General features: G+C 46.7%; 1 protein-coding gene and 1 long non-coding RNA gene across 4 annotated transcripts in view; one reads left to right on the top strand and one right to left on the bottom strand.

Annotated features, from left to right (window-relative positions):
• TTLL11 (tubulin tyrosine ligase like 11) overlaps positions 1-8,492 on the bottom strand; it is a 278,864-nt gene extending 270,372 nt beyond the window's left edge. Inside the window, exon 1 of one of the 3 annotated variants that reach the window (XM_054521083.2) lies at positions 7,847-8,492. In XM_054521083.2, the coding sequence (XP_054377058.2) occupies positions 7,847-8,320 (474 nt within the window). In that variant the 5' untranslated portion in view covers positions 8,321-8,492. The remainder of the gene's footprint in view (positions 1-7,846) is intronic. The other 2 variants (XM_054521081.2, XM_002820170.5) reach the window with 2 other exon arrangements.
• On the top strand, positions 8,482-10,528 carry LOC129048085 (uncharacterized). Its single transcript, XR_008510125.2, has 3 exons — positions 8,482-8,745; positions 9,077-9,294; positions 10,305-10,528. It is a non-coding gene; the product is annotated as an uncharacterized LOC129048085 (long non-coding RNA).
• The last annotated feature ends 2,264 nt before the right edge of the window (positions 10,529-12,792 follow it).

Here is a 12,792-nt window from a genome sequence, read left to right on the forward strand (position 1 = left end):
CAGAAAATTTGTATCTTTTCCACACAGGTGGTGGGTACTTTCATGTAGCATAACATCTGTTTTCCCTGTGAAACCCAAAGTCAAGATACTGATGTCACTTAAACAGCTGAAACGAGTTTCCTGTGGTGATGTACATAATTAACATACCAAAGTATGAGACAGGCCAGGCGCAGTGGCTCACACCTGTAATCCCACCACTTTGGGAGGCTGAGGCAGGCAGATCATCTGAGGTCAGGAGTTCGAGACCAGCCTAGCCAACATGGTGAAACCCCATATCTACCAAAAATACAAAAATTAGCTGGGCATGGTGGCAGGCACCTGTAGTCCCAGCTACTCAGGAGGCTGAGGCAGGAGAATCACTTGAACCCAGGAGGCAGAGGTTGCAGTGAGCTGAGATCGCACCGCTGCACTCCAACCTGGGCAACAGAGCGAGACTCCATTTCAAACAAACAAACAAAAAACAAAGTATGACATCAGCACCAGGTCCAGAATGGAGACTTTAAAACATTCAATTAGACTCAGGAAACTTTAAAAGTATAATTGATTTAAAAAGAAAAAAACATGAAATCAGTGTTATTTTTTAACATCTGAAACCTAGACTACATCAAGTTGACATTCACCCAAAATGCAACTGTCCCTTACGCTGCAGCCATCTGTGAGTGGCTGTGTCATCTGCTGTACCCCCAAGATCCCAAATACAGCCTGGCACAAAGTAGATCTCAAAATATCTATTAGATGAGTCAAATTAGCTGGTCATACCTGCCCTGACTAACCAGTAGCCTACATATATGGACTACATTTTATATTAAATTTTCCCCCTGTTTAAGAAAAAATAGATCAAATAACCAAGCCTGTAATTACATGATAGAAAGAAAAGAATCAACACTAACTGAATACCTACAGTGTGCCAAGCATTGGGTTAAGTCAATTTACATACAATTTACATACATTCCTTCATTCACTCTCACAAAAATTCTGTGAGATAGATAGCACTAGCCCATTGCTACAGCTGAAGAAACTGAGTCTCAGAGAGGTTCTGTATTTAGTACAGAGTTCAGTCACACAAGCAATCAGAGGCAAGGATTTTAACCCACATCTGTCTGATTTCAAAGCCCATGCTAACTACAAGATACAACACTTCCCCTTGAGAGAAGGCACTTAAACAGTGGTCGATTACTTTTGCAATATGTTCAAGAACAGATTTAAATAAAAAATAAAATGCGTGATTAAATTTTTGCCTTAAACTTCTGCTGATACAAAACCAGAATCCAAAACACTTCCAAAATTGTGGCACAATACACTGTTTTATAACACAGAAAACAGCCTAACCATTACAGCACCTGCTTAAAAACACACAGACACGATTTTAATTTATAGGAGTTATAGAGCTTGAATGTGAGCCCCTTGAATTTATTGTCTTTTAAAGGATTGTTTAAGGAGCTGGTGTGGATTCATGAAGCTATTAGCTGGATTGTATCGTTCAAATAACAGTGGTAGTGAATTGTGATTTTTATGTTATGACAAGTTTAACTTGCAAAGGAAAAATTCCAATAGATTAGACATTAAAATAACGTATCTGTGGAAAGAGAACATTTGATGGAGTAGGGCATACAGTGTTTTTAAATTTGGTACTATTTTTTTAAAATAGGCAGTAAGTTGCAATGGCGATCATTGAAAATAGAAAGGGAGGAAAGATTAGACTACCCAATATTTCATTTTATACTCTACCTTCTTCCAGAAGGAATCCGAGACAGAAAGATTCAAATAGCAGGCTCACATTCCACAGAGGAGGAAGGCAACCCAGCTAGTCAAATGGCACAGGAATCGCATCTCCCCTGTGGGTAGCAGCAAGACAGGATTTGGAAGGCGCAGGCACCAAATGCTCCCTCTGCCAGGCAGGATATATTTCAGCGTGTTTTATTTTAAGTCCTAGTTGCATTATTGCTCTCCTGATTCTGACCGACTCCAAGGTCACTTGAGTTATGGGTCAAATGAGGAATGGGAAGGTTAAGAAGTGGAGAATCATAAAACACTTAAAAGTGAGTTTTGGAACAAAAAAAGGCTACTGTTTGAACCCTGACTTTCTCAATTACTTGCTGTGCCCACCTCAGTTTCTTCTGTTGTTACTTGAGAATAGCAATGACGATAGTGATGATAATAGAATAACTCCTTGCAGAATGGTTTTTAGCAAAGGATTAGCAAAGAAGAAGGTATATGATTGAAAACTGGCTACAAGCCCAGGCCCTGGATGGCTCTGCCACTGGTTATCTGTGTGGCCATGGGCTGGCCCTGTACCAGCCCCTCTCTAAGCCTCAGTTCCCTCATCTGTAAGTTGAAGATGACAATGCAGTCTATTTTAGAGGGTTGTTGCAAGGATTAAATAAATAATGCATAGTAAATAATACAATTTTTTTTTTTTTTTTGAGACACAGTCTCACTCTGTTACCCTGGCTGAAGTGCACTGGTGTGATCTCAGCTCACTGCAACCTCCGCCTCCTGGATTCAAGCAATTCTCATGCCTCAGCCTCTCAATACAATCTTTCATGAGCATAAAACAGTACAATGCCTTGCACATAACCCCTATTTAATACACAGTAACTAATATTATACAAGTTGTAAGTAGGACAATATAGTAAGTATATACTTTTGTTCTAAAGAAAGGCTGGATAAATTTCAGGGAATAATGCATGGAGTCTCTGAAACAAAGACTTTATACTGTAATAGATCTCAGGACAGGGGCTTATTCAAACTATCATCAACAAAGGTCCCGCTATGAAATCTCTCAGAGCCCTCATTCTTAGCTGGTGGCATGGCACCACTGTGCACATATACACAACCTACATCTCCAAGGAGGGCAGCTCACAACAAAAGTGGCATCTACTCTCTATGGTGTCTTTCCTCTAAGGTGTTTTTTTAATGAGGGTAGCAAAATGACAGAAGAATCCACAGGAGATGCAGAGTCTTCACAGGACGGGAAGAAGACCATATAAATCCATAAACATTGAGCATCTGCGGTGAACCAGAAACCATGCCTTTCTTTCATGTTGCAACTTCAGTGGTGACTCTGTAAACATGATTTTTCTATTTGAGAGTAACTCCAGTCTTGTCTAAAAGTTTACAGAGCTAACATCTGTGATTCTTCCCTCTCAGAAACAAATTTAACATTGTGGACACAGTTAAATTAGACCTGGCCAGAACGGGTATGACTGCAAACTGAATCATCTGAGGGCTGGCATGGTTCACTTGGGACTGAAGGAGAGTGGACAGGGAGGCTGGGTCTATATATGGCAAGCAATCTGTGATCAAATTCAGTCAGAAGCGCAAGCTCCTTGGCATGGCCTTCAACATGCTCTGTGATCTGGCTCCTTCTTCATCACTCTCCACTCCCCCATATGCTCCCTAAGCTGCCATCATTCCATCCTGCATATAAAACCTGGTCCATACTGCCTGCCTTGTTGTTCCTACTCTGTATGGAACATCCTTGACTCACTCACCTCCCAGACCAAACTGTAACTGTCTGTTTGCATTTATTCCTCCTCCTACACCAGGAGCTCCTGGAGGGCAAGGAGTGTATCCTGTTCACATCTACATCTGCAACCTCCAGCCCAGTGTTTACCAATAAAGAGCACAGAATTGAAGCCTGGTTTCAAGTGGAATGCATATTTCAAATGCTAGCTCTGTCCCTTACTAGCTACGTGGCCTCAGGTAAGTTAACCTCTGTGTACTTCAATTTTCTCATCTGCAGAATGGACACAATAAGGTACTTACTTTACTGAGTTGTTGGGAGAACCAAATAATTGTATATATGCAGAGCACTTAAAACAGCACCTGGAACAGAGTAAGAGCTATATAAAGATTTATTATCATCTTGTTGTTGTTGTTGTTAAATATATGTGGAATAAAGAAAAGTGAAAAAGGAGCCAGGGGTGGTGGCTCACGCCTGTAATCCCAGCACTTTGAGAGGCCGAGGCAGGCAGATCACTTGACGTCAGGAGTTCAAGACCAGTCTGGCCATCATGGTGAAACCCCATCTCTATTAAAAATACAAAAATTAGCCAGGGATGGTGACACGTGCCTGTAATCTCAGCTACTCAGGAGGCTGAGGCAGGAGAACTGCTTGAACCTGGGAGGCGGAGGTTGCAGTGAGATTGCAGTGAGCCAAGATTGTACCACTGCACTCCAGCCTAGGTGACAGAACGACACTCTGTCTCAAAAAAAAAAAAAAAAAAGTGAAAAAGGAAGGGAGATTGTGTGCCCTGCGGCTGAGCAAACTTCTGAATTCACATGCTGACTCAGTCCTACCCTGTTAAAGTGGACGGTGATATATAGCTCCTCACTATGCACCCATAAAAGGAGACGCAGCTTTCACTCTGGTTGGTATTCATGACCTTATTTCTTACCTGGGCTACTCATCCACTCCTACCAAAGCCAGCCACCTCAGTACTCCCCAAACCCACAGCAACACAGCATGGCCTGCGAGAGACACTGTTGCTCATACCCTTGCACCACAGCCCCCAGTAGAAGTTCTTGCTCTTAAAACGTCAGCGCTGGGAGTTCAAGATGATCTCATCCAATATCACCTCATAACAGATGGGGAAAGGCAGGCATAGGAAAGGTCACGTGTTTGTACTTTGTTAGTACCAGGGAGATATATATATATATATATATATATATATATATGTTACTTTTCATGCACTCAACTTTGTAGGAGGTACTAAGAATACTATAATCATAGTTTAAAGCAGGAAGGAACTTTAAAGTTTAGCTACTCTGGCACTTTTCAACCTCCACACTAGGGTGTCAAGATGTGATGTAAGCTCTGCTGCAAATATTCCATAATTCATTTGATGAATATTTATTGAGCACCTAGAATATGCTGTACATTAGGGACATAAGTCAGATACCACCCCTGCCCTCAGGACTTCATGCACTAATGAAGAAGGGTGATAATAATAATCACAAGCCTAATAGTAGAGTCTTATTGTTGCAAGTGAATTATGTTTTTTTTAATTTTCAATATTTTTTTTAGATACAGGGTCTTTCTCTGTCACCCAGGCTGGTGTGCAGTGGCAAAATCATAGCTCACTGCATCCTTGAACTCCTGGACTCAAGTGATCCTCCCACCTCAGCCTCCCAAGTAGCTGGAATTACAGGCATGAGCCACCACACTCAGTGAATTATGTTTTAAAATATACTAGAATAAACATCTCCACCTATATGCCAATGTGCTCTCTGAGCAGGAAAAAAGGCAGGGTTGGAGGTGGAAGAAGCAGTTACACATAGTGCCCTGGAAAAAGCCTACCCACTGGGGTTGACCAGTGCAACAGTCTCATGTGGATCAACATTACCATTATGCGGCTACCGAAGTAGAAAGACTGGAAACCACTGAACTAGCTCTGCCCACCCTTACTTTACAGATAAGCAAACTGAGGCCTCAAGGGTTTAACTGACTTGCCCTGATAAATGGAAGAACGTCAAAATTCTGTTAATGGCTCTCACATAGCCTTCCTCCCCCAAACGTAAATCCCATCGTGTGGCACATGATCTGATCCCTGCTCATTTCTGTAGCCCCATCTCTCACCATTCCACGTCCCACGCTATGATTCAGCCATACTGAAAGTCCTGAAAGGGCCTCTGCTTTGCCCATACCACTCCTGCAACCAGGGATCCAAAGTCCATGCCCCTAAATAACTCCAGTTCATTTTCAGCACTCACGACTCAGCTCGGGTTTATCTCCTCCAGGAAGCCCTTCCTGGGTGCCCCTCCTCTACCTCCCGCAGCATTTCTACTTTCACACAGAAACACTCATCACATAATGTATTCATTCATTCAACAAATATTTATTGAGCAACTTCTATGTGCCAAGTACCTGTGGGTACAGCAATAAACAAAACAAAGCCCCTGCCCTCATGGAGCTTACATTCTAGTGACGGAAACAGACAATAAACAAGCAATATATAATATAATGCCTGGTGAAGTTTAGTACTATGGAAAAAAAATAAATACCAAGGGCTGGAGACTGATGGAGAAGGTATCATCTAAAGAAGTGACAAGAGTAAGCCATGCAAATAAATGAAAAGGGAGCATTGCAGGATGCAGCAGCAATGGCCCTGTAATGACCGCAATTATTCCTTTACTTGTGTTTTATTCCCTATTAAACTATGAAGTCCTTGGGGGCAAGGGTCACATCTTAAGTATGTTTGGTTCCCAGGGCCCAGCAAAGAACTTGGCCCCTCCAAAGTGGACATTTACAGAATGAGTGAACGAACCTGGGCTGGGATGTATTAGTCCATCTGGCCCCATCTCTCCTAGCAAACAAGATCTGGCCTGCTTCATGTCTCTCTCTCCCACAGGGATAAGCTAAGTGGAGGCCCCACTTGGGCCAATCTGCCTAGCCTGACTCCATAGCCTGGTTTCATTTGCTGGATTCTCCCTTCATTAAGACCACGGCACTGACAAGTTGTCCAGTTGTACCTTTTCTAGCCCTCATATCTCTGGCCTGGACCTGAGACCCTGCCTAGAAACCCAGATACTTTAGAACTGAGAGCCTGCCTTTGTTTTCCCCAAGTTTCCCCAGAATGAAAGTTCCCCTCTGAATCCCAAGCCCCAAGGCTGGGGGCCCAGACACTTGGGGTCAGACTTCCCCAATGGCTAACCCCTATCCACCTGGAAGTCGGTTCTGCCTGATCCTTGACTTCCCTCCAAACCAAATGCACTTTTTCCTATTGGGACATCAACGCTCTGACCACATCAGTCCTTTCTGTGGCCATCTCTCTGTATGTTCCAACTTAATGAAACCATTACCGAGCATCTACCATAGCCAAGGCACAGGGCTAAGAACCTGAGTCCTCTGTCACCTGCAGCAGATCCCTGTTACCACTGGCTGTGTCCACACTCAGCTATCCTTAATCAAACTCCTGACACTCCTGAAAGCACATTAAATACCCTATATGCTGCAAATAAAGTCAAATGGCTTTATCCACTCAGCCAACTGCAACACTAGAGTCACTGGTGCTACATCCCATCCCCTGCCAGTCTAAAATGGGCTCAGGGATGATAACTCATGTCTTCATTCACCCTTTCATTCACTGCTTACTGACACCTGCTGTAAGCCAAGCCTGGAATACAAAATACAGCGCCTACACTGATGATGATGACAGTGGTAGTGCTGGTGGTGGTGATGGTGATGATGGTGGAAGAAGAGAGAAAGGAGAAGGTGGTAACGTAAGTTACCATTTATTGCAGACTTGTGCTATAAAACACTAAGCAGTGAGTCTCCTAATGCTAACAAGATGATGAGATAAGTATAAGTGGCCTCACTTTACAGAGAAGGTAATAGGCTGAAGAGGTGAAGCAACTTACTCAAGGTCACACAGCTAAGTAGCAAAGTGTAGTGAGACCCTAGGCCTGTCTGCCTCCAAAATAAAAACTGTTCCTCTGCCCAAGAGTCACACAGCAAGTGCTAAACAAATATAACTTCAATGAAGAAGTGAGAGAGCGGGTCCGGGGCCCCAGGAGCTTACAAGCTGGTGGAGGAGACAGACGTACACATATCTACAAGCAGAGGCAAATGCTGATGGCTGAGACATATAAATAGCTGCGGGGAGGCAGAGGAGTGAGTGGCTAACTTGACCTGGAGGGGTCTGAGGGGCCCTCTTGGAGGAAGTGATTTTTGGGGGGTAGGCCTTGAAGGATGAGCAGTTTGCGGCTGACAAGCAGGCCCAAGCGTGGTGCACCGCTGGAGCTCAGCCCTCGCCCGCCGACCTGACCTGGGCCGTGCCGAGACCTCTGAGGTCGTCCTGTCCACCCCACTGTGCCCACGCGGCCTGGCCGGGCCGGGCCTCACCTCCTTCCACTTGAGCTGGCGGATGCTGATCTTCAGGGCATCCAGGGAGGTCCTGGCCTTGGAGCTGTCCACGGTGACAGGCCGCTGGGAGCCGTTCTCGCCGGAACCGTGGCCCGAGCTCCGCTTGCAGCTTCGGCCCTTGCCCCGGGGCTTCCCGTGCGGACAGAGGCCCTGCACCGGCTTCGGCTTGGACGGGGGCAGCGTGGGCGGCGGCCGCTGAAGGACCTGGGTGTCCCCCTCCTCAGCCGCACTGGGCTGCGCCGGGGCCGGGGCCTTGGGCTGCTCCTCTCCTGCCTTGCACTTCGGTTCCCCGGCCGCGCCCGCGTCCACGCGGACCTGTTCCGCCACCGTCTCCGCTGTGGCCTCGGCCTCAGCTTCGGCCGCCGCTTTGGCCGCCGCTTTGGCCGCAGCCACCGCCTCCGCCTCCGCCTCCCACCGGGCCGCCAGCTCGCTCTCGGAGCTGCCCCGCTGCATGGCGCTCAGGGCCGGGGCCAGTGCCAGTGCCGCCGCCGCCGCCGCCGCTCCGCCGCCCCAGCCCGCCACCAAACTGCCGCCGCTGCAGCCGCTGCCACGCGCTCCCCGCCCGAGCCCGTTGCCATGATCGCTCAGGGTCGGGTTGACAGCGGCAGTCACCGCCTCGAGACGGAGTCCGGGAAGGGACAATCGCCGGCCGAGCCCCAGCGACCTCATAGGCGAGGCTGCCCACGTGACCCTGCCTGTCACAGAGGCAGCGGCGGCCATGTTGGAAGAGGGCAAAGAGCCGCCAGGACCCGCCCACCCCGCGGATGCGCTGGATCTCGGGGGCGCAGAACTCGGAGTGGCGAGGAGTAGAGGGCGGGCGATTGAGAGCGCGTGGGGCTCGTGAGCCTGGGAACTGGGAGTAAAAACAACTACCTCAAGTAGGAGGCTCAGTCCCCGCCAACACTCGCTGGGATAACTCTCGATAGGATGGAGGAGGCGCCCCCCGATGGGAACCTCCTCAGTGCGATGGATGTGACCAGCCCAGGCCCTGGGGGAGCAGAGAGTGTTCCGCTGAAGAAACCCTCTGCTGGTCCTTTGAGCGCCCCCAGATAAGAGGGGAGGCACTTTTCCCTGTTGTCAGGGAGCTCCCAATGGGATGGGGAAGTCATGGGCATGGGTAAGCCCCCTATGGATTCCCACTCGAGTTGAGGATATTAACGATTTTTTTCTTTTTCTTTTCTTTTTTTCTTTTCTTTTTTTTTTTTTTAGACAGGGTCTCGCTCTGTCGCCCAGGCTGGAGTGCAGTGGCGCGATCTCGGCTCACTGCAGCAGCCTCAACTTCCAGAGCTCAAGGGATCCTCCCACTCCAACCTCCCGAGTAGCTGAGACTACACGAATGCACCACCACGCCCGGCTAAGTTTTGTGTTTCTCGTAGAAACGTGGTTTTGCCATGTTGCCCAGGCTGTTCTCAAACTCCTGACCTCAGGTGATCTGCCAGCCTCGGCCTCCCAAAGTGCTAGGATTACAAGCAGAACCACCGCGTCTCTTTTCTTTTCTTTTTTGTTTGTTTGTTTTTGTTTTTGTTTTGTTGTTGTTGATGTTGTTACAGAGTTTCGCTCTTGTCGCCCAGGCTGGGATGCAATGGTGCGATCTCGGCTCATTGCAGCCTCCACCTCCCGGGTTCAAGCAATTCTCCTGCCTCAGCCTCGTGAGTAGCTGGGACTGCAGGAGCCGGCCACCATGCCCGGCTAATTTTTTGCATTTTTAGTATAGACGGGGTTTCACCATCTTGGCCAGGCTGGTCTCGAACTCCTGACCTCAGATGATCCACCCGCCTCAGCCTCCCAAAGTGCTGAGATTACAAGCGTGAGCCACCACGTCCAGCCTGACTGCTTTTTCTTATATCACTTTTTTTGTTGTGGTAAAATATAACAAAATTTGCCATTTTAACCATTTTTAGTGTACATTTCAGTGGCATTCTGTATACTCACATTGTTGTGCAACCAGCACCACTATGGGTCTCCGGAACTCTTTTATCTTCCCAAACTGAAACTTTGTGTCTATGAAACAATAAGTCGGGATTCCCTTCTCTCCTAGTCCCTGGGAACCACTATTTCTACTTTCTGACTATGAATTTGACTATTCCTGGTTCCTCATATAAGTGGAATCGTGCAGTATTTGTCTGGCTTATTTCACGTAGCATAATGTCCTCAAGGTTTCTCCATGTTGTAGCATGAGTCAGAATTTCACTCATTTTTAAGACTGAATAATATGTCGTCGTGTGCATACACCACCTCGATTTTATCCATTCATCTGTCAATGGACATTTAGGTTGTTTCTACCTTTTGGCTATTGTGAAGAATGTCGGTTAACACTGGTATACAAATACCTGTTTGAGCCCCTGCTTTCCATTTTTGGGAGTTGCCATCATTTTAAAGCCAAACCTAGGAGAAAGCTCTCCCCTCCCACCTGAGGGAGCCACATTTGTTTTTTTAGGAAGTGGGGTTGAGAAGGTGTAACAGCACCCCAGACTGACCACAGCGGCCACGACTGCAGACAGGGGAACTTTGCCTCGCTCGGCACTACAGGGTGAAAGAAACACAGAAGTTGTCAAGGAACGTGGCCCCTCTTCCTCTCTCATCTCTCCAGGTGTCTTGTTTCTTTGCTTTAGTCCAGGGGTTTCACTTGCTGAATAAACTGCCTTGAAATGTCCAAGTCATAAACTTAAGAGGTCCAAACCTCCTTTTTAGCAGCAGAGGGCGCTCGCATCTGTTCCCTTCATGACTTTGTTTCAGAGTTTCTTTAAGTATGGTCGTCTGACCATTTGCATGGGAGCAACTTGGGGTGTTTATTTAAAAGGCAGGCTCCTGGACCCCACCCCCAGAGACTTTGATGTAGCACATCTGGGTGGACCTGGGAATCTGCATGTTAAATTAGCTCCTCCGCTGATTCTAAGGCAGCGGAGGCAAGAACCACTCATAGAGTCTGATTCAAGTCCTCTGGAAATTCTTAGAGCTGTCCGTGGTATCAGTAAGAAGGCCTCACTGTCTCCCTATTTCTCTCCACCAACCTACTCCCCAAATCCTGTCACTCCTCCTGGTGTCCTTGATCTCAGCAAGTGGCACTACCTTCATTCAGTCATCCATGCTTGAAATTTGCCAAGATCGCGCCACTGCACTCCAGCCTGGGCGACAGAGTGAGACTCTGTCTCAAAAAAAAAAAAAAAAAAAAAAAAAAAAAATATATATATATATATATATATATATAAGCTGGGCATGTGCCTGTAATCCCAGCTACTCAGGAGGCTGAGGCACAAAACTCATGAACCCAGGAGGCAGAGGCTGTAGTGAACTGAGATCACGCCACTGCATGCCTAGGGCAACAGAGCGAGACTCATTCGAGAGAGAAAGAGAGAGAGAGAGAGAGATCTCCTCTTTCCTCTCTTATCTATCTCTATCATCACCACCCCAATTCAGGCTTCTGCTGTTAGCCCACCTCCAGCTCTGCCACACACCCACCCATTCTCCACACCAGACCTGCCACTCTCCTGCTTAGAAACCTCCCCTGGTTTGTCACCATCTACAGATAAAGTCCAAAAACATTGATTGTCCTAAGAGGCCCTTCCTGATTACAGTTTCTGAAATCACCCCCCTCTCCCTCCCTCCATGTCTTTGTAAACATTGTTCCTTCTGTCTGGACTTCCTTTCCTTCATGTCTCTTCTTAGACAAACTTTTCCCAGTGCCTCAGGCAGAAATAGTTACTCTCTGTGCTCTTCTGTTCACACCCATAATTCTCATCCACAGCTCTCAACCCTGGTCTGTCTGTCACATTATCTAGAAATCATCTCAGCCTCCACCATTAGTCTGGGCAAGAACAAATCTTGTCTGATTCGTCTCTGTATCCCCACCTCCTGGGTCTTGGAACACAGTGGCCCTTGCTTTGTTCATGGTCGTATGAACAAAGTAGTATGGATGTATTAATGAATGAGTCATTTTCACCCTCATATGTCAAATCTGTAAGGACAATCCCATATAGAAATATTCATTTTGGCTTCACATCCCGAGACCTCTTCTGCCTCAGGGCCTTTGCACATGCCCTTCCCCTCTGCCTTTCTTTAGATCTCTGGCTACTGCTCCTTCAGCATTCAGTGTAAATGATACATCTGCACAGATACCTCTGATCTCTTCATCTAAGTCAGACTTATTCAGATGAAATAATGATTCAAGAGAGGAAAATAGGAGGTATCATGAGGGAGTATATGATTAAGTGCCAATGAGGCAAAGAGTAAAAAATAAAATTCATCCAGTAGCTCAAGAAATAGAGAATTTACTGTGAATTAGAAAGCTAGACCAGGCTTCCTATAAGAGAGAGACTATAAGCTGAGTCTTCGAGGTGGAGTAGGAATCAGGTCGATAGAAAGCTAGGTGGGGTGGTCATTGCAGAGCTATGGATAGGGCTGCTGCAGTCATGCAAGAGGCCTTGCGGGCGTTGAAATCCAATGTGTGCAAAGCCTCACCCATCAAGGCTTTGTCCATGGGATGGGGGTGCTTTTGCCCATTGGCTTAAAGACTCTCAGGGCTCATGGAGGCCCCGTACTGACAGGGAAGATGAGGAAAAGGTGAAGCAAGATTTAAGAAGGGGATAATCATCTGCTTCTTCAAGAGGGCAGGGAGCAGACTGGACCTGTTGAAACACACGCCTCGGAGGAAGGGAGAAAAGAAAGGAAACAAGGCCCACTTGAGCCCGACTGTCAGGTCTTTGAATACCATGGCACCCTTGACTTCTCAGGAAATTCTAACATGTGTTAGTGGAAAATCCAAACCCACACGAGACTCCTTCAAGAAAAACTTCAGCTGTGTCTGCTAAGAAGCAAAAGTGGGTTAGATTTCAGGACTAGGATTACTTCCAAAAAATACACAAACGTGAAAATAAAGTTCTCCGAGAGTTCTCTCCTTTTCCTTCCCAGCACTCACCATAGTTTAC

The sequence above is a fragment of the Pongo abelii genome, chromosome 13 (genome assembly GCF_028885655.2).
Source record: "Pongo abelii isolate AG06213 chromosome 13, NHGRI_mPonAbe1-v2.0_pri, whole genome shotgun sequence".
Classification (NCBI taxonomy): Eukaryota; Metazoa; Chordata; class Mammalia; order Primates; family Hominidae; genus Pongo; species Pongo abelii.